At 32.3% G+C, this 23838-nt stretch overlaps 1 protein-coding gene across 6 annotated transcripts in view; it reads right to left on the bottom strand.

Annotated features, from left to right (window-relative positions):
• The window catches only part of LOC131847281 (uncharacterized), a 78012-nt gene that overhangs the window by 33276 nt on the left and 20898 nt on the right, over positions 1–23838 (bottom strand). Inside the window, exon 2 of one of the 6 annotated variants that reach the window (XM_059196818.1) lies at positions 17752–17977. The exons of 3 other annotated variants lie outside the window; for them this stretch is intronic. In XM_059196818.1, coding sequence (XP_059052801.1) covers positions 17752–17766 — 15 coding nt within the window. In that variant the 5' untranslated portion in view covers positions 17767–17977. Of the gene's footprint in view, positions 1–12684; positions 12747–14933; positions 15002–17751; positions 17978–23838 lie in introns of those variants that run through there. 2 more of the 6 variants (XM_059196822.1, XM_059196821.1) reach the window with 2 other exon arrangements.

Raw genomic sequence — 23838 nt, 5'->3', positions numbered from 1 at the left:
ATTTGAAGAAGAAAATTGTGCTTTGAAAAAAATACAACTGCAAATTTAAATATTATTAATTGTACTCAAAAATATAGTAACAATACCAAGTAGAAATAATATATAAAAATGTAGACTAGCTCTCTGATAATCGATCTCTATGAATCGACATGTTAATGTATAATATTTTAGATGTTTTGTAGAATATAACCAAAATGTTAACAAATGATACCAAAAGACCAGTTGCACTTGTTACTCACTTCTGTAATGATGATAGCATGGTAACCATTTCACGCGATGTACTTATGAAGGAATCAACATTTAAAATTATTCATGGTCACTAAGTATACAATAAGAATATATTTTTCTGTCATTATCTTTTAATGTAAATTTATACGATCATGACACAATATTAATTCCATGTCAGTCATGATTCAAGAGAAACGTGTCCATTTCGTAAGATTGAAACCTTTTATCTCCTTATATTTTCTTAAAAAGTACTATTTATAAAAGAGTTACGTAATTAGGGATTACTTCTACCTCATATAACTTTTTAGAAGTTTGTAATAGACTTCTTTTAATTGTGTAACTAAAGAGTAGTAGACAGGATATTAAATAAATTGCACGATGAGAAGCCTATTTTATACATTAAATTAATAAAACGTTCTTTAGAGCAGTTTATCATAGAGAGATGTTCATCGTTATTAACATTACTTATTAACTGCATTATCTCCAACTAAATAAGAAAAATACGATTACTTGTACAGAACCATTAGCTTTTGCCCGCCGTTATTTTAAAGTAAAACACGAAATAATATCTTAGAGCATATTCCTAAAACCCTTCTTAATTATTCATCAAGGGAAAGAACTCCCGAATGTAATTTTACACTTATGTGTATGTTAACCGATACCTTCGCTAACTGTAAATAGATTTTAATATTTTCATTTGCAGAATATCTTTTTGTATATACTACCTTTCACATACTAATATCAGGATCTTAGGGGGAAATATTGTTAATAATGTAGATTAATAACATCATCATTATGGACGTACTATGTCAGGTATGACCTCCACGCGGTTCTCCTTGGAAACCATCGTAATAAATTTCTAGTAAATTTGTTATAATGGGCTAACTAAGCTAACCTTATGTTTCTCTTATTATCCTCCACTGGTGTCCCATCAGCGTATACCGTTAGAGGAGGCATTCCATCCATTAAAAAAATAAAATACTTACATGAATAACAAAACAAGTCTGTATTTCAGCAATATACTTATATTATTAGATAATAATATGTATATGGAAAACAACAAACATTCATTAAAATACTACACTGTTACCAACTTTTTAACTTATTTCAATATATTATCTTATATTGAAATGTTACATGTATATTCTTTAAGGTCAATGACAAAATATCAGAGGAATTATTTAAAAAAAAATAGTGTTTTTTTCTTGCATGACAATAGCTCAAGGTTTCTATTTGTTTCCAACGTCTTTACGAAAAACAACCTACTTACAATCGGCATGTTCGAGAATCCTAAGTTCCAATGAGCCTCTACGGAATGTTATAATGTCTCAAAGTCGAGGTGACCCTACATCGGACACTAACGTGACGTATATTACGGTGTCTATTAAAAACTTTGATGGATATTCGAGAATAATACGTATATATTTATATTATTAACCGGGTCTTAACACGACTAATTTTAAATCTCTCGACGTTTCGACCAAGTGACACTAGTCCGTCACGAGCTGACCACGGCTAGTGCAACCTAGTCGAAACGTTAATACCCAATTAATAATATAAATAATGTATATTAACAACGAAAGTTTAAAAATGACTATAATATATATAATGCCGTGGTCAGTAATAAACAGCCATGTCAATTGTAATAAAAAAGAGTGATTGTGGTAATTGTATGTGTTAAATTCTGCTTTAGCTAAGGATCAGTAAATGTCCTGCAAATAATTAACATTTATACATTGCCGAATAAATAAGTAGAACCAGATTCAGAGTTTTGAATAAAATATTATCTTATAGCAAACACTATCAATCTATATAAAATATGTGAGAGCATTCAATGATTTAGTAGGTCTACTGTCAGCACCGATGCATATGATTCGGTTATGTTTACACATACGTGACAATAACAATCGACGTTCTGACTACACACGCTCACTAGTAAACACATATGAGTAACAAGGACAGATGTATATGTATTATATTGATGTATCCGATGCACTTATTTAAACGCAAACATTGGCTCTGTAATATGCAGTTAAATAGGTTTGTATTATATGGATTGTGAAAATGTGAAAGGCTATGTTTCTAGATTGAATTATATTTTCATAATTTGGTATTTAATGATACTCTATTAATAACTTGAAATAGCTGAAATTATATTGTACAGTTTCTTACATCTTACATCTTATTGATCTAACATAATCCTACACTGAAGTATCAGTAGTAATGGGCGTATTGTATTTCACTCTAAACGGTAGGCTAATAATTAGTACAAACTTATACACAACTTTAAAATAAAATTAGCTAAGAATGAGGAATACCATAAGCTGCATAGCCGCTGATCTATTTCCTAATAGTTATAGGTTACTAATAATATCAGCCCATTAATTTAATAACATTTGGAATCATTTAAAAACTATTTTTCTATCCACAACAATTAGGTATATACTGCAAACAGTATGAATAAAATTTCTTCGTACAATTTACCAGTTATCGGAGCTGCAGCAGTTTATTAAAGACACCTAAGAATATTTTTTATATAATAATAAACACTTTAGTCTTATTATCTTCATATTTAATATTGATAGTGCCCTATTTATGGATAAAAGCATGAAAAGTATGTGGCTAAACTCTTTTTACGTATAAGTATGGTTGTTTTATCTGAAGATGTTTGTCATAATGAATATGGACATAAATTATTATATATTGAATTACTTTACAATTTTTTACTGGAATGGCAAGCTCAACGGATAGAAGATGACACCCGTCACCTATATACTTGTACTCCACCACGGTTATCATGTCATCACATGATGCCCATCGTACCCCACTTTTCTTACAATTCCAGTGACAAAATAAGTTATATACATTATAATATCGATGCCTTATCTCACCCATTATCCGAAACACACTTTACAAAGTAAAGTGAAAATAGAAGTACCGACGCAGTTGACATTACAAAGCGGTAGGCTTTAATATCAATCAGTCACTATAACGACTTGGGAACTTAACTAATAAAACTAAAAAATTAAAGCGATACATGAAAATATTATTACTCGACGAGTGGTCCTACCTAATACAATGCAACAATGATTTCCTCTGTAAATGCATTACATATTAATCTGCTTTAAAAGCGTCAAACTCATTAGCCTGTACATGAAGGTGACTTATATCAAACATCAATACAATATGGACAATAGGCCACTCACCTCTACCTATCGTGAAAACAATGGGATATGAACAACCACAGATGCACATGTAGGATTAAAAATGTTGATTGGAATTGTCTGCTCAATAAAAAAAATTCAAATGTACACAAAACTAAATCATGAAAACAACAAAATATATTAAATTTTCCGATAAACAAATTTCCTGTTTTCCTCAGAGAACAAATAGTGTGCATGTTTGTTAAAAACAATCATTTACCTACATCGTGATTTGACTGGGGGAGATTATAATTTGTATTTGCGGGGTCCTAATTAGTGAAATAGACTCTTAATTAACTCCTAGTCCTATTTTAAACACAGACATCTACGTGCATTTTATAACCCCTATCTCCTATTCGAGTTGACAGAAACAACGAAACGCCAAATGCTTCAATTCATATAGGGGAGCGAGGGGGAATAGCGCTCATCGGGTAATGGCGCTCACATCGGTAACTCTATCAAAATGGAATGTAGCAACACGCCGCCACGTTGCTTAAAGCACGAGGGTAGGTAGCCTCTAAAAGACAGCACTGCAAACAGACAGTCAGCTCGCGTGAAGGACAGATTTTCGTTTGCGGCCATGATCTAATTTTTGCATAAGTGTTTTATGACGGTAAGTCTAAAATTTTAATGCTTATTTAATTATTAAGTATACTCTTCTGATAATAAAACTATTCTATTTTATGGTAATGCAATTAATTTTTAACAATTGCGCATATGTTTTTTTTAATTTCTAATTAATTACAAAACAACCGGTTGGGGGTTATACCGCTCACCTGAGTTACCACTTTGTGGCTTATTTTTTTTTAGTGTTGTAGATATGCTAAGAAAACGTCAAAGGATCGCCACGAAAGTTGTTAGATCGAAAAGACAGAAAAATACCTTCAATCTGCTAAAACTATGATTAAAATAAGTCCAAAAGAAAGAAAAAAAACATGATAAAAATCTTAAAAGAAAAATTTACACGAAAATTCTTCAGATAGTGAAGATAAACAGTACCTTTACGACGATGTCAGTGACGACAAAATGAATGTGGATGACAGAAATTATAGCAAATGTATTATTTAACAGGAATTTGGAAAAAATATGAATTCTGGTAGCGCTGCACCATCTGCGGACTGTGGGCTCATGCTACATGTTCAGGGTGGGATTCCAAGATAGATACATATGTGATTTATGTATCCAAGGGTAAAATATTTTTATTTCTAATTTATCTTACCTCTAATAATTATTATTATTTTATATTATATTACAATAATTGAAGTTGATTTGAGATCTAAGCCTGTACAATATTTATTCAATTGAAAAAGGCTAATTTTACGTAGAAATGGGGATAATTGGGGATTGTAGATTTTACTTTTATTGTGTAAGATTGATCTTATGAACCCCGTAGCCTGAGTGGCATTACCCATAGTCAAGGGCAATGCTGCTCAAACATGTTTTTTTAAATAATATCTTCCTACTACTAGTAGAATAAAGTTACATGCTTTTGTTGTTAAATTGTTGATTACTCGATAAATAAAGACTTTGTTACTTTTCTTAATTTTGATTTGCAATAAATTATTTATAAAATACACCATGTTTTCCTTAAGTGAACGCCATTCACCCTTCTTCCTACTTTTGTTTACTTTTTATTAATGTGGTAATTTCTGATTTACCACGCTTAGGGTCTATAAGATTTCTGTATGATTAAAAACTTTATGCTTATATCTATACCATAAAATTATTGTTTGTTTCAATTTCTACAAATAAGTCAAATAAGATTTCAAACCTTAGTGAATTGTCATTATAACATATATGATCGGAGGCGTAAAAGCGTTTTTATAAAAAAAGTAAGTGTAAATTCAAATCTTAGAAGTACTGTAAACATATAAATGCTTATGATACAATACAAGATAAGATTTTTCCGACAATGAAACCAAATGTAACACAATAATGGTTCACAATGAGGAAGACAAAGCAAATAACATCATTATCCGGATAGGTATACGTTAAAGGACATTCATTCATAACTATTGTTGTTTTCAATGTCACTCATAATAGGTACTTTTTATAAGTCTTTACGGTTTGTATGTGATATTAATACTACAGCGGTCTCTTTTACGAAAACCTAACTGACTTATAAAATAGTATAAGCTATATAAATAATTTCGAAAAAGAATAGAACATTATTACCAATTTGTAGCATATTATTTTCGACTATTAAAACATTTTTTTGATTTCCCGGTTTTTTATTGACGTCAGAAGATTTTAATGAGTTTACGCGTTGACTAAAATATGCGAGGTCTAAACTGTTACAGTCATAATTCTGTATTTACTTAAGTTCTAATGTCCTTATGTAAATCAAATACCCATCTATGAACACATTTTCCTGTACGTAGGTTGTATAGGTAATACAACTCTTATTGCTTAAGATTTGCCCAATTAACTTTAATATTTAATCATTTATCGAGGTAGACTTTAAGTATTGGTACTATTTCTGCCGCCAAGGAGATTGCTTTGTAAGATGTGTTTAGTTGAGTTAAGGTAATGAATTTGAAGATACGAACCTACGATATCTTAGTCCTCTGAAATGGCAACGTATGGTAAATACCTATACCACGGGCGTCACATGATGGCGTGATTTCAATGGTGATGTTAACGTATATTTAATTTGTACCTTATGTAATAATGTCTATAAGTAATAATGAACTTAAATTGGTACTCTATTAAAACTACTAATGTCACAGCGTGTTTCTTGCCCAAGTTTTCATTAGTACATATAATCAAGTGTCTCATATTATTTTGAAGTGAAATTGTGATCTACTTTTGATGTCGGAGGCAGCATTAGAGTCGGCACTGGCGCGTAAGTCGACACCGCTACTTGTCCGCACTATGTAAATGGAGATAATACGCGTACTAGCTAAGTGACCGGGTTGCTGCGTACATACTCGCACAATGAGGTTAATACCCAGCCAAGTTACGGATAAAAACCCGCTAAACTGAACGTTTGCAATCACAGTGCTCCGTGATTTCGACGGGTTAGAACAGAAATCGCAAAGTTAAGGCGCATGTGCACAAGCCAAATGAGGTTACCTCGGGCTCACCCACATTCCAGGCTTCCGGAATTTCACTGACGTTGACAGTTGCAACGTGCCTATTGATAGACTGATATCGTAATTGTTTTAGTGAGCAAATTATAATTTGCCCATTAAAATCACACCATAATCAAAGGGGAAATTGCCGAAATTGTAATTAACACTTGCATCGATACACCCTTGTCCATATAAACTTTAAAGCAATTACTAGTGATAAGGTTTAATAATCACACGCACTACAATCAACACAGCTCAACCAAGTTTCAAATTTATACAAAAGTTTGTTTTAAAAAGGTAAACTCAACATTTGTGTTTACCTTTTTAAAGTATCGTTCCCTTAATTTTATTTTTAATAACGATTAATCGACTACTAATTAAAAACTAATTGTTACGCGCGACTTCGCCTTCTTTTTTTAAGTAAATAATAATCCTGTGGCCCTCATGATACTATACATCATGGACATATATCATCACAGGACCACCTGTGAAAAGGTAATTGAGGTAACAGACAGACAGTCACACTTTTGGGATTTATATTATTAGTGTAAATATATAATAAATAATGTTTATGTCCTCTGTCTATGTCCATAACATAAATACCGAATACATCTGCTGAAATAAAATTAAAAATGCAGTTTCCGCGACTTTGCAAGTATAAGTTTCATATGGTAGCTATTATCTGTAGAAGTATCTGAAGATATTACATGCATCAAATATGCACGCTGCAGTCGAGTATAAAAATAAATGCACCAAAACGATAATATATCTAAACGGCGCACGACGCACACTACGAAACGACTCATACGACCCAAACAACGTACAGCCAGCAACAAAAGTAATTGTACAAATTTCATCACGTTTAGTCCTTACTGGAAGGTAATAAAGTTCATCAGTGTTCACCGACCTTTACGGCTGACCGTGCAAGTAAAAGAAAATAATAAAATGAGACATCAGTGTCCCGAGGTATTTAAGCATCTGTAGGTTTTCGTTGGCGTATGGGTTGAGACAAAGAATTGCCAATTATTCCACCTGCCCCCGCCGCACCTGGCCCGGCTGTTCTTTTTATTTATTTCATCGCCGCTGATATTTTTATTGTTCACCTTCGTTGAATGTTACACTAATGAAATGTAGGGACAATGGATGCACATAATCGATCGCACACGTAAATGTCCCGTTTATATAGTTATTATACTCTCAGCGTAAAATTACGAGTATCTGAAACTGATTTTAAATATCTAAACCAACACTTGAGTAAATATATTGCAAAATTAATCATCCAAACCAATCCCAAATCAGATATGGCGCACACAGAAAAATAAGTGTCAATTGAGAATCTACACTTATTAGCCGTCATCGTCATTCTAACATCACGTGATTGCCAAGAACTGGAATAAAAAAAACCATTCAAATAAAGCTGAGAAAAATGCATGTATGCATTCTTCTGAAAAATATATATAACAAGTCTAAAATTTCCTGTAATCTGCTATATAGGTTTCTTTTGTGACAGATTTGGTCGAAATTGATAAAAATTAATAATTATAATAATAGTCATATTGATGTTGATTATGATAATCGAAGAATATACAAGTACTAAATACACTTTTTCACATATGACGAATGAATTAGCCTTTAATTATTGCATTCGACCAACAACATTCACTAATACGGTTTAACGTCAATAATCGCTGACTACCAGCGGACATTTTAGTAATCATGACTTAATTAAAACAATCAACCACGTATCACCTACTTTACCATAATTATTACGTGACAGTCGTCATAATTTTATTAGAGGACAAACAATAATTAATTTTTCAAAAACGTTTATTAATTTTTTAAAGTATTTTAATAACATCCATCAAAAATTTTAAAACAAGACAATCGTAAAACTAATTAATTTTAATGTAACTCTTATAAACAGATATATCTTGCGTTATTATGGAAATGGTCACATAGATCAAAAGGAAGTCATATTATATCATAAATGGACAATGATACAGAAGAAGCCACTTTTGATGAAACTGATTTACTTATTGCGCAATAGAACATTTCTAAATATTTGTATAAGTTGAAACTGAAATTTTCATTGTTATTTTATTTGTTTGAATGCGTTAATATCAGGAACAACTGGTTCTAATTGAAAAAATAATATAGTGTTGGATAGCCCATTTATCAAGGGAGGATATAACGTAACACCATAGTGCAATATTGGTCATAACAATAATAATTAATGAAAAATCTTACAGAATCGGGAAAAATGCAACGCAAGTTTGCGCGGGTCACCTAGTCTACAATATGCCGGCAGCTATCGCTTATCATGAACATACAATGCATTGAGTTAAAAATATATATTTAAAGCGATAAGGTAAGTAGTTTACAACAGAAAAACAGTACAGTTAAAATAATATAATATATCAAAACAGACACGAGATGTATAGAAATTAATAGAGATATAGGTACATATATCCAAATCGTTTTCTTTCAGCATCAGCAAAATATAGCGGTATCACACAACATTGCAGTAACCATAATGACATGCATTAAGTTGTACAAGTCAATAAAATCTCTTCCGAAAACATACGCATAAAACAGATCTAAAAAAATCGAACGAAGAGTCACGGACACGATGCGTCGACATGGTTCATCGACCCCGTCGATATTTCTCGAAATTCGCCGCGGAATCCGCGCTCTTTTCGCTTTTTAATTGTAAGTAACCAGCTACCCACCGACAAGGTGATACATTTCCAGTGAAAAATGTATAACCGTGCCCTCACAGTGGAATTATTGTAACGGAATATACGAATTAAGATTTCCATGGAAACCAGCTACAGATTAAGGAAATTGCATCTGTATGACATTAATTTATCTGCATCTGCAAGAACTGTTAACCATGTTACGTAATGCGTAATAATTAGGAAACCCGTTAATTGTTAGATAAGATAAATCTATTGTACAAGAATGTATCCAAAACAAATCCGAAGATTTATTAAGCTATAGAAAAATATTAAGTGTAGGTATACTAAAACAATAGAAATATTGTAACGTTTCTGTAATATTGCATAGCGCGGAAGTTTGATTTTCACGCCATAAACCAAACAATGGACTCTCAGATCTCAATAACGGACGCGAAAATACTACAAATTTAATAACATTTCTCACAATTCTTCATAATTTTTTTTTTGTTTTCATTTATGTTGATGCCTTTCATAATTTTAAGACAAATTTAAACGCGACCACGTATGGTATTTAGAATGACTGGCAGCGACCCAAGATGATCCGAATAAATAGAGCGTGAGTAGGTAGCTTAGTTATTTAATAATATGACGCGTTGTTTCAATCATATCCGCGTATGATACAAAGTTTCAATGCATTTAAATATCAATTAAAATTGATTTTTAATTATATTAAAACAGTTTCAGAAATTATTTTAGAGTCCCATACATCCAAACAGTAACATAGTGACCTGCGTGATAATAGTAAGCTAAATAGTACTCTTGAGATACCGGTGAGAAACCCAGCATTGGGACGATAATGTATTTTAATGACGATGATGATGATAATTGAATCAGGGTATATTTGAAAGTACATCAAAATTTTAAAATACTTTTGCAAGTACAACATATTTGATAGACTAAGATAATAATGAAAATTTAGATCTTTAAAATGCTGAAGCGGTTTTATACATTTTCTTATCTTCTAGTCATCCGTTCAATCCATATGTTATTTATGTACCTATATTCAAAGAAAATGTATTTAATAATTTCAATCAGTTGTTTACTGCTCTGCTTATTTCGAGACGAGGGACGCATGATAGCGCACTGATATGTGTATAGGTATTTATTATTATTCATTTATGTATTGTTTTTATTTTATTAGTGTTGGATAAAACAGTTGGTTTAGTTAGTGATAAAATTGCGCAAATGTATAATCGTCAACCTGACAACAAGGTGCGAGAGAATATACACGCACAGCGGGCGGCGCGGCGGGCGGAGCGAGACGCGGTATTTTGATAGGGCTGTTGCGTCTATGATCAATATGCTAATAATTTAAAGAAGATATGGAGCTACCTACTTAAATATAATATTAATATTGATCACAGTATTTGAATTATAATATTATGATTATTTAAAGTTTCTTTACGGATCTACCAACATAATAAGGTTACTCGCCCAAATTATATATTATATATTCCAGCCATTAAACGAGTTAATGCAAAGAACGTTAAGTACACTGCCAATGTTATATTTCTTTTATATGACTTCATAAATTTTTATTAATATTTAAGTATTGTTGAACAACAACACTTGTTAAAATATAATAAATTATTTGTTCAGGCACTATTTTAAACTACAATAAATTAGAATACCTTTTATCTGTATGGATACGCGGAGAGATATAAGCGTGACGTGTTGAGAATGTATTTTTAAAACTACGTACGAAGGTGCGACCCTAAGTTACAAGCACTCGATGATGTTTAGTCGATTATAATTAGCCGCGCTCCCGACTCGGGTCGTGTGGTACAAGTGATAAACTGGCGCAACTTTTTAACTCAAGACAGCTAGGCTTGTTGTATAAATGTAAGTGTACAATGTTGGACGTTTTCAAATTACTTATTTCGCACAAGCTTATAAAATAATGAATACAGAATGACTTAAAATTATGTTAATATTACATTTAATGCTTTGTCCATTTAATAAGAAATTGCTGTATCTGCTCTAATTTCGTAAATTAGGCTCAAAATATTGTGTATATCAATCTAAGTCTTGATCCATCTGAACACCAACCACATTTGGTTCAAGTATTTTAAACCGATTTTTTTCTAAAATCAGTAACTACAATATTTTATAGATCATTCAGAGACAGAGTCAGTCAGAACGTATACATGGTTGATAAGAAAAGTGTATATAAATTGTACATGTACAGAAACGGGTCGTTATTATTATATAGTTATATATAATATAATAGAAGTTAATTTTAAAAATTAAAATCTGCCAACTACTATATGACTCTCGATAGCTCCATAGGACAGGAGACAGTAGGCACTCGCTCATCACTCCGGTCCAATGGACGGGTGCTAGCTATGGTTGCCACGCGCGCCGCCTGCGCCCGCGCAGGCAGATGTTTGTGGCACGAGACGTATACCTGCATACTCCATATGCACTCGTTGTCCTTGAGATGCTTTTAGCTCGCTCGGTTAATACAATTAGATTATAATAGATGCTGAGACAAATTGTTTGCCAATTCCCCCGCTGGGTGTTTATAATTCACATATTAATCAATCAAACGGAGTGTAATTATGATATATATACAATATTGATATTTTCAAAACGTAATATAATTATTTTATTTGATGTTACTTCATAATACCTTAAAAATATAAATAATCTAAGCCACATAATACAATTAAAGAATTTTTTAGAAAAACATTCTCACACAGTTAATATAACACTAAAGTGTCTATAACCTATAGAAGGCTCTGCTTAGGATAAAGGAGCATAATGACAATGATAGAAGACTTTTATTAATTTTATTAACAACCAGCAAAAAGTAGTATAAACTAGGAGGCCAACAAAAATTCTCGAAACCCAGGGTCGAATCCTCTTGCCCAAAGCGCCCAATGCAAATTATGCAAGATACAAAATAAAAAGTAGACAAAAGTCGTATAACATAGAAGAAACACAGTTTTAGTACAGAAGTATTTTTCTCAACAGGTACAAAATTTCAAACAGATACTGAAAAATTAAATTATTGATATTGTATATACACCTCCTCCCATGGAAACATATAAATTAGGTGTATTCAGGTTAACAATTCAATTAGAAATTGCTAAGTAATTGTACCTACATTCAAAAATAGTTTGCGTCTAATACTGTGTGTAGAAACTATTGCCAGTTTAATAATGTAATATTATCGGTACAGTACAGGATAAATTAAATAAAACCATGTGATTGTTAAAAAGACCTACGCACCATTTATATTGAGGACATGTTACTTGTATGATGTTTAGTATACCTAGTGCTTGTTACGAGATCAAGGACATTTTACTAAGAAAACCCTCCGATTTGAAAAGGCTTTTAGCAACACTTTGTATTAAATTAAATAATGCCAATTGCGTTCATATGTATATTGTATATATATAAAGTCTTATTATGGAAGAAAATTATAGATATACGTACCTATATATATTTTTAGCGTGGTGCTACCAGCCTTGCCTGTGTGAAGTAGTTTCGTCTCATACCTGTCATAGATCAATACACGTATGTTTGTAGTGATTTAACTTAAACGTTAGCATCGAAATAAAATTGTATTTAATAATTAATTTCTTCAATACTGACTATCCTCTTCAGGAAGCACCGTAGCCATACTACTATTTACTTCCGTACGTAACATAAAATGAAAATCTACTTTTAAAAGCGGAACCACTCGCGTACTGAGTCAGCCCCGAGAAATAATAGGGATTCGTAACTATATTTAGTACATTAGTACTATGAATAGTCTCGCCCACGATACGGAGCCGTGTAAATCAACGCTCCACTAATGTAATACAAACTCGATACAACGACCGTCTGAAGCGAAACAAAAAACCACTCGAGACAACTTTCATATTTTATTATTCTTTTGTGCGCGGGTTAAAGCCGACTTTTAAAATCATTGTGTGGAACAAAAGGTACGTGACCCGGAAACGAACCCTTGATAAGGAGCTTAGCTTCTTCACAATCGACCTGATAATGAGCAAACCTGTATACTTCTGGTTTGACACTTTTGACCCCAGATGTTATATTTATTGTAAGTGAATTTCCATAGTGGAAATTCTGAGAACAATGGTAGGGGACAATTGTAACTCAATGTATTCGATCCCAATCTAATGCTCCGAAGTCAGATAACCAGTTAACACATTTTCATTGATATTTCTTCATTGGCTTACATGATGAAGCATCTTGCCTTTTTAATTATGTTATATGTATATCATATAATAACGCGATATATTTAGATTTGTTCACACAGGCGACGGTTACCTTTCCATGGATGGTTTGGTGGGCTGCGTGGATGTTTTCCATTTCGATTACATAAAAAATATACATTAACATATTTGCTTATTCACAACAACGTACATATTGTAGCGAAATCTATTTAAATATTTTTATTCTGTATATAAAAATAAAATGACTCCGAAATAAAAATGGTTGTATAAAAAACAAATTCATATATGAGCAAACTCTTTTAATTAAATACTGAAAAATAGGTACGCAAGTGGCATATAAATTCCACTGTATTTATACATACAGTCTCATTGCACGTAATCAATAGGTTAATGCGTAAATTATTATTTATATATAATATGCACACGTAATCGATACCTATACACCTGAAATCCTGAACAAAACGACCAAAATAAAAGCCGTTACTATTTACATGTAAGCACAATACACATTGTGATAACCAATTTAAACAGAGAACAAATCGGTTTGGATGATTCATATACAGTAGCAAAACGGCATCTTTTATTAACCACTACCAAAGCGCCATATGAAAATAATTAAATACTCTAAAATAACGAAGACTTTTTACAGTGACCTAGAACCTAGAACACTTTCAAAACAATGTGAAAGTGACAGAAAAGTGTCATTTCTGTATAAATGTAGATAATGTTTGCCGTTTTTTCGAAAAAATTGCATTCTATATGCAAATTTTTATGATGTGATATATATAAAATTCTATATGAAAACCTTTCGAGTCACTATTTTAGAATAGAATAGAATAGAAAATCATTTATTTAAATAAACTTAATTTAAGCACTTTTAAATAGTCAACAATTTTTTTAAATGTCAGTACATTACTTACTTATTCGGAAAGCTGTCTCATCACAAGAAGAATAAGCAAGAAACTTGTGTGTTTCCTTTTCTTCTGATCGTCTTTTCTTATTAATTCTATACTGTGGTGTAGGAACCGCTGACAAAATATTTCTGAGCATGACTTACCATAAATAGAAAAATTGCCAATCATAGTAAAGTACAAAGTAGTCAATTCAGTACCAACCCTATACCCCCAAGGCAAGTACTACATATTTTAATAGCATAATATAACATAGAGAAAAACAACATAATTTTCAAGATCTAGAAGAAACTGTTAACATAATTAAATGTATCAGCGTTGCTTTTGATTTATATGGATGATGAAGGCCCTAGTGAAAAAGACCAAGAATATTACTTTGAAGCTTGTCCGTTATAATGTTTAATTTTATGTATTCGTTTTTAATTAATACCAAGTCTCATACTCCTTACGCGCGGCGTGGTTAAACAACATTTTTTTTTCTACACATACTAATATAATAATGCGGTCTCTTTCACCAGAGCTTCCACCCTGAATATAAGTAAAAAGTAAGACGTAAAAATATATTCAGATTAAAAAAATATATTCTTCTTACCAATATTTAACTTTTCGCGTGTCGGGTTGATATTGATATTTAAATTATCTACACGTTCTTTAATATTAGCTGTTGTTAATGATGTAGAACTAAAAGCTATTCGTCTGTCTTCGAGATGAAATATACACTCAGAAGGTATTATAAAATTTCTGTAACGTACTTTTGCACCGAAGGGTAAAAGCGATATGTCGGCATACTCGTACATATGGGCGACCCACCGCAATGCGGCAGTGTTGCTCCTATGTACACATACGTTAATATCAAGCGGCACTCGCTTATGTTGTCAATTTATTTATATATAAGCGGAAATTTTCTAAATCAAATTGGGTAGCAATTACAAGGCAAAAATTAAGGTGGCACTTTCACGCATTAGGTACAGAAAAGGATAACACCTCAAGTGGCGGTAGAGTCAATCTGAAATATCATTCCTCACATGAACAAAAAGTACGGTCAGAATCAATAGCACTGATCCAGAGACACAAAACAAAACTAATAAACAGGTTTATACCTAGGTACCAGGGAACAAAATATAATGTGCAAGTAATAGGAAAATTAAAGATTATTATTATTAAAAATTAAACAATACCAATACAAATATTCATGAACTCTGTATTGTGCATGGACCGAACCTGAAATCATTGAATTCAAGGCATTGCAAAGCTGCTCGAGATCTTCAAGGACTCATTATTATTTACAAAATTAAAAAAAAAACACGAATACAATAACTTGTATAAAGCTATTTTGTTTAGTTACCTTTGAACCTTGGGCCATATACTTGTTCTGAAATATGTATATGATTGGGAAGGCCACGAATAAATTCCTAGCGATGAACAAAATTTTGCTGTGTCAGGCCCGGATAAACCCATCAAACTCTGGAGACCACCTATATCTACATCTATAGTTCTTAGGAAACAAATCCGATGACCCCAAAGACGAGATTAATCGCTCACCGTTATGGAGTTTCTATAGCAATCACACGACTCAATGTTGATACCGCTGCAATCATAGTACCAATTCTTGCATTGGATACTGAAGTTACATATGTAATCCAAAAACAAGTTCAATCGATTTACAAGATCTATATTCAATTTATAATATTCAGACCAATAACAAGCACAGAAACAACTCGTAATATACAGATTGTAATTTGTACTACAACTCTAAATGTAAGCGATAAACTTTTGATTATGATTAAAATAATGAGTAATTCTTTAAAATTATGCAATTATCAGCAAAAATCTATGTACATATTTATGTTTAACTAATATAAATAACTATGACGGTCAGGGTGGTCTAACTGTACACTGCCTTCTTTCCAATGGGCAAAAGTTCAATTCTTACACGATACACCATGATCTATTCGTATAGTATGTTATTGCAAAAAAAAATATTTGTATGTATCTATTAGTTACTTAGACCCCTTGTAAAAGATGACACCGTATGAATTGTCCTTGGTCATTATTATTAGACGTGTTTTATCTCCGGATTAAATAGGAGAGATAAATCTGACAATCTGTAATCAGTAGGTATAAACTTACCGCACACATTCATTTAACGCGCCGTCATAACTTCACCAGCCTATAAAAGTTATATGGAAAACCGATACCCAATAAGAACGTAACGTTCAGTTCTAATAATAAAGCAAACCCACTAGCCCTAATGGTAAAGAAAAATATTACTAACATAATAGGCCAAAAGTTATATGAAAGCGGAATAACTCTCGTTTAGTTACGCTCTTTGCTACCTATATACTCACTTAGTTTTACTTTTTTTATGTATCAGGAAGGCCAAACGAGCTATCCGGTTACCTGATGGTATGTAACCGGCGCGGCTATTTACATGAACCGCATCGAAAGACAGCTTACAAAGCAAACTGCTTCAACTGAAATAGGTGAGATCGAGGTAGTCCCGGTGATGACCATTTCACAATATCTACCTCGGTAACTGCAACCACCGTGGAATAATTAAGTTTCACTTACCCTATACCAATGAAGCGCATAAATCTATCACAGTAAACTATGCTTTAATCTACATTAAAAATTATTAAAAAAAATTTAAATCGTCTGCCTGGGTACCCTACAGTTCACTTATTTCAGCAGCCAAGAAGCACGCTCTGTTAGCTGTATTTCAGTTGTAGGGTGAGAAAAGGCAGTGAAATTTAAAATATATTTTATCCTGTAGGATAAGAAGCATAATATCTTAGTCCAGTATCACAGGCGATATCTGCTAAAACGATGAGGTTAGTGTCAATCATGTATATAGGCATCGGTTACCACTTACCGGATAACCCACCTGGTGGGGGGGGAATGGGGATTGTTAGTAATGTGGACTGATCATCTTATTGCTAGCAATGTACCATGTCAGGTTGACCTCCACGTGGTTCCCCCTGGAAACCATCGTGATAAATTCTTGGTGAATTTGTCACGATGGGCTAACTGACCTAACTTCATGATCATCTTATCATCCTCCACTGGTGCCCCGCCAGCGTAAACCGTTAGCGCAGGCGGGTGCACCATTCCATTATCACCCATAAAAAAAAAACCCACCTGGTGGGTTATCCGCTTGTTCGACATTACAAAAAAGAACTTTGCTATACATACTTGAAATGAACGCAGTAGTTTGTGTGGACAGACTCTTTGAAATATTTTGTCAGATTGCCAATATTCCGAAATTACCAAATCAATATTAAATTTAACGCTTTTACAAGCAAACACATATTAAATATCCATTTAGTCAATAATCAAGTACTAATAATTATAACTAGTATCTTATGGAAAATCGATTAAATAAGTATTGGTATCGAGTATCTGTGATTTACCTTAAGAAGAGACATCACTGAAGTATTGTATCGCCAGGGATGGACGTTAGCAACCGATTGAAGAGCCCGACGGATGCGTGCGATTATAATTAGGATTGTATTTCTGATTCCGACGAAGCTCGGCCACCACTGAATTCCATCTGAGTCATTGTGCCGGTTCTGTAGCCTTTATTTTCGTAAAACACTTAACCCTTCGCGCGCATCATTGTTGCTCTGTACCTCAGTGCTGTGCAATTAAATTTTCTTCGCCAAATGAATTTTCATTATAGTCACTTTGCGCCAATCTAATCGATAGAAATAAATGTAATTTTGTTTTTCACTTGAAATAATTAGTACGCTTATTTATATATTTAAAACCAGAATTATGGCAATTGATAACTAATTTATGACACTACACTAATTTAACAAAATACCATGCGTAGGTAAATACCCAAAATTGTTTAAGTGGTATTTGAATACAATCTAATTTTATATACAATAAACCAAATTCAACTAGTCAGTAATAATTCAGTGCTTTACAACTAAATATTTCATTAGCTTTGACACAGAACTGTAATTAATTCTCTATTATTATAAATCCCAATACTATTGAAATAATGTCGGTATCTTCATTTGAGTAATGAGTCCACTATCGTATATAATCGTATATTTACGTAAAGAAAATAAATATAGTATCTAATATCACACGGATATAATTACTAATGCATGTAAGTACATTGCATGACAATTTTCGGCCAAATTAGGCATTGTAGCGACAACGAACAGCGCCTAATTGACTATCGCTAAATTTCGGATTCAGTTACTACTTCATACACTGGAAAATATTGATTACCGTAATCCAAAGTCTACTTGTTTCTCCATGTAATTTACTATTCATTTTAGATGTAAATATTTTTAGGGATACTATGGATTTTAATCTAAACTATAAACTGAATCTATAGAATAAACTAACTGACGGTAATCAAAACAATATTAATACATAAAACTTTAGCTGCTGATATGATATGTTAGTAGCATATAATATAATAATAACGGAATTACTTATGTAAAAGATGAATCAGCATTAAATAAATAAAAATCTATCAAATATATTGTACATACTAGTACTTGTTTTTTATTTTTATTGTGAAAAATTATAACAAAACTTAATATATTCGAACAAAAATAAAAATTCAGGAAAAAATATTTTACTATTATGACATAATACAGTATTTTCACGTTTATGTTATCAATATTCCATGCCTGCTACTGCCTTCACATGAAAATATGCAAATAACAATATAAATTACTCAAATGTAACATACAAAACCATAAATATAAGGTAAGTAGGTAATGTTGACATTCTGCGATTTTTTAATATCTATTTAATTCTTAGAGATTTTGATGTCTTTTAATGTCTTTGAAATTATTTTTAACTGCAATTATTTCAACAGTTGATACTATTCGATAGTATCAACTGTTGAAATATTTTATATTATCTTCAACTTAGTTTTACTTTAATATACAAAGAAAATACATCTAAAGGAGTCTATCCATATTCGAGAATTAAATAATAATAACGAAAAAGTGGAATATATATTTAGAACATTATCGCCGTAACCAATTGCGACATTTCATATACGAGTTACAGTTTACTAATATCTACAAAAAATCCCTAAAATACTAGTTTTCCTTCTCATTTGCAATCTAAAATAATCGACGTTTAAAATTATGACTTGTTAGGCGTAATAAGTTGCGGACATCTAATTTAGAGTCATGAACAGTGTTCCAATCAACTACTATAAATTTGGAGATCTCGTGTAGAGTCGAGCACGTTTGACTCTACATGAGATCTAACAAACTTTTTGGTAAGTGGAAGGGGTCACAGTTGGTTATCACGGTTATTTAGCATAGTTTGATGGCGTCCAATTCGTATTAGTAAACAAAATTTTTGTAATATCATGTCTTTTAAAACCCCAATCATGAATATTTTTTTCTCCAAATATAGTGCTAAATAGCTTTATCTTATGGGTCTAAGATTTGCAGTTTAAATATAAGGCCCAGATTCTTTAATGAGTAGTGTGAGTCGGACAAAATATAGTTTGGAGTCTTGATATTTTGTTGCAATATTTCTAAGAAACATTGCATACGGAGACTAAAACGTAGGGGTCCATAAAATCTGCTTGCGGCATACGAACCATATAGACTAGTCGCCGCCGTTCCAGTCATAATTAGTACCTAACTTGAGATCAACTACATTAGCTAAATAGAAATAAAAGGACATTACGCTAACAAATCAAATGCTAACGGATTTCCGCAACTAAAGGCCTTGTGTATATTAACTATTCAAGGTATTATCATTCACAACGACGACGATGAATACTTTTAGAACGAGAACACTTCGATGAAACGCGTCAATCTTTCGGTTCTATTTATAGAGAGCTGAAACTGAGCGTGCAATACCTGACACATTTAAACATCGAATTTGATAGCTTTTTTTTATAAATAAAATAACTATTGTAAGATAGTTTTATTGTTAAAAAATGTTGAGTACACCTGTATATTAGTCTCAATGCATCAACATTGAGACTAATAGCAAAATTTACAAACTCGTTGACATCAAACTATAACTTTCATAATCAATTAATCCCCTAGAACTATACAAGATTGTATGAATATGTTAACAGTCGAAGATACATACAGTGATATTGCGAAAAAATGCAGATATTTCACTATAATGAACGAAGGAAACAGGCTGGTTGGCACGCGCGATTGGCGACATATTTTCCGTGCGAAGCGCAGAACTGGTTTGTGCATAAGGGAGGTGCATGTAACAGCCTCGCTATGCCGACATGCTTGCCACACTATTATGTGCCACTTACGCTCTAACTATTTCACTCCATTGCGATTTGAATGTTTGAATTACTCCAACTACAGAATGCTTCATCATAATAAACACGACTTATTCATACTTCAGAGGATATGGGCCCTCTTAAATATGAATAAGTTGTGTTAATCAAAATCATTCATCAAAAACGAAATACGTATAAAATATTTTTCACACAACTCTAGGTACACAAATAAAATTATTACCGATAACAAGATGATAACAAGTTTGATTGTCGTGAGCTGCTTATTGTTGTTTAATTTGAACTAATACCCTGTACACTGTCACGAAACCATAATTAATTGCTTTTATATTTTAATTTGCTGTAAATAATGAATGATTGCACATCATTGTTTCCATTATTATAACATCGACCAAGTAATTATTATAAAAAAAATTGCCTTTACATATTAATGCTTCTATTTCGGTTGTCAGTATATCATATTATGGAGAAGCCAGTTAGTCATGTTATGGATAATATATAAATACAAGGCAATACAGAAATAGCTGATGTGCATGTTCGAATGTATCTGCTTTTTACGACTCCTGCGCATTGGGCCTGAGGCGGGCGCGCATTGCAAAACCGCCGCGTTGACGATAATAGCTGGATCGTAAAATAAACGCGGCAACTGTGATTTATAACCGTTGTCAACGTACGAGGAAAAACTTACTTTTTTAATTCTTCGTTTTCAACGCTTTGATGATGAACTATTGTTGAATGGCAACTGACTAGAAACGGGGTTTCCGCACATTATCAATGCCATATTATACATGAAAAGTCATATAATCAAATGAGAAAAGTAACAATGAGCAATACCTTCCTAATTATTTGTTTATGTTGTAAATTGTGCAATAGAAAGACAATTTATAATTTAGAACACATATATAAATAACATTTAATCGCGTGTGGGTTGATTGACAACATTTTGCCAATGGCTAATAAAATAGGTGTTACGCGTGTATATTATTAATATGTAAAACAGTGTGCGTCAATTACTTTTGTCTGCAAAATATTATCTATAGATAGGATTGTACGACAGATTTGGTGCTATAAATGTTCTAATGTAGATATTGCAGATAAATACAAGTAACCAACAGCGACATTATCAATGTGAATGAAGCTGGCATGTTCCATTATATACGGTTAACTACTTATTAATGTCCACTTGCAAGTCATATTAACAGCATTGATGACTGTTTTTTTTTTTTAGTAATCATCAGGTTTTTTGTTTGATATTACACTACATTATAAAATATACTGATTAAATAACAATCATAAAATCATACGTTTACTCCAGGTATTAATATATCGTAAACATTGACCTCTAAATACCGCAAGACATCACGTTCCGGGTTATTTTACGATTTCAATAACAGCAAAAACATAATGTTGTTAGGCATTTAAACATGATACGTGCTTTGTAGATAATTTATTATCAGAAACATTCAAGTATCTATGTAATATGAATATTATCTTTTGATAAGATTTTCAGCATTGCAAGAACTACCGACTAAACACGTTTTAATCGTTTGTTTGAATAAACATTTAAAAACAGATGGCTGCTCTGCTCAAATGCTACAATCCTGCGAATAAAATTTAAGAAGACTTTTGTATAATATTTTACTACTAATATATTTATACCGTTTGTTTTGTCAACAATAATTCAAAGTACGTATTTTGCATATATATATATTGCCTCTTCTAATCCATACAACGGTTTTAGATAGATGGTTTTCACTATTATCTCAACGCAAACAGTATTCTTCATGAAGCCGAGGTAGGTTCTGGTTTAAATTTGGTAGTAAAAGAAACCTTTAGCATAATCAAAATTAAAAAAGTCTAAGAAATTGCATCATAGAAGGCAATATCATGTACTATTCTGAACCCTCATGTATGCTGAGTATTGCCGCTAAGGGTAAATTAAGAGTGTGACATTCAAAATACTGTATACATGCATATTCCGCCATAACAGTATGAAGATATCTTGTAAATAAAATGTGTGGGATTATAGTATTTGTTTAGCATGCCTAAGGGAATATTTAATATTGCTATTAAAACACGTGTTAGGGATACTGCAAACGTTGATTTAATTGAAATATCTACGTATCTTCAATAAACACAGAAAAACCTACATTTTTTTTAATAGATGATTATAGGAGTGATGAACTCGCCTAGGCTATATAGTATATGCTGGTGGAGAAAGATAAAGATAATATCAGGTCAGTTAGCCATCGTTGTAATTTCTCCCTAAATTAGCCACGATGGTTTTGGGGACCGCGTGAAGGTCTACATGATATGGTGCATTGTTAGCAATGGGGCTACTTTACCCATTGGGACCACGTGCAGAACAAACTGACTGGATATATTGTCAGTCCCAATTAAGATTTCTCTTGCTCCCCGATTTTAGACAGAAATACTAATAAATTTCTATCTACGTTCGAAATTAAATTCATTGTCAATAAATGTAATTTATAAGAATGGGGTAGAGGGCGGCATAGCAACGAGGCGCAACGGAACGCGGACGAGAATCGTATGCGCGCGCGCCGACTCGCCGCTTTCCCGACTTTCGAGCGACGCGTGCCGACGAACCAAAACTCGAATGCACTATCACTACCGCTATTAATTATTGTTGTATATAAATCTATATATAATAAAACGAATGTTATATCCACGATACAAGTGATGAAAATTACTTTATTTCTCAGACTTACCATGGTTAAATGCTTATCCAAATAAGTTACAGTAAAATGTAACAAAAAACTAACTAATATAAGAATTACATTTAGTATTCTACCTATCTTTTTTATGTTTGGAAAGTCTTCAAAGATTCTAAATTCTTCGGATGGTAAATAGTAAAAATTGCCTATATATTATATGAACATTATACTACGGACATCATGTGACGCCCGCGATATCGCTAATGCGTCGCCCTTCCTAAGAGGACGTTATCATCCTCCTATCTTGTAATCACTGCATTATTTTACACTGAACCGAAGCACAGCTTAAAAAACGAGCTTCTTGACAGCTGAAATAGGTGAGACTATGGTTACCACATGACGACTTTTTACAGTAGGTACATTCTACATGCTTACAGTAGTCTTAAATTGAAAACCTACTCTTAAATACATAATTATCTGTGTATAATTTACAATACCATGGTAATTACGTATTGTGGTCATATTAATTGAATAAAAGGACGTTTGTTGAAATAATTTTATGA

Source organism: Achroia grisella, unplaced genomic scaffold, assembly GCF_030625045.1.
Source record: "Achroia grisella isolate CSIRO2021 unplaced genomic scaffold, CSIRO_AGI_Agris_v1 utg517, whole genome shotgun sequence".
Classification (NCBI taxonomy): Eukaryota; Metazoa; Arthropoda; class Insecta; order Lepidoptera; family Pyralidae; genus Achroia; species Achroia grisella.
This window is presented reverse-complemented; position numbering and strand designations above follow the sequence as displayed.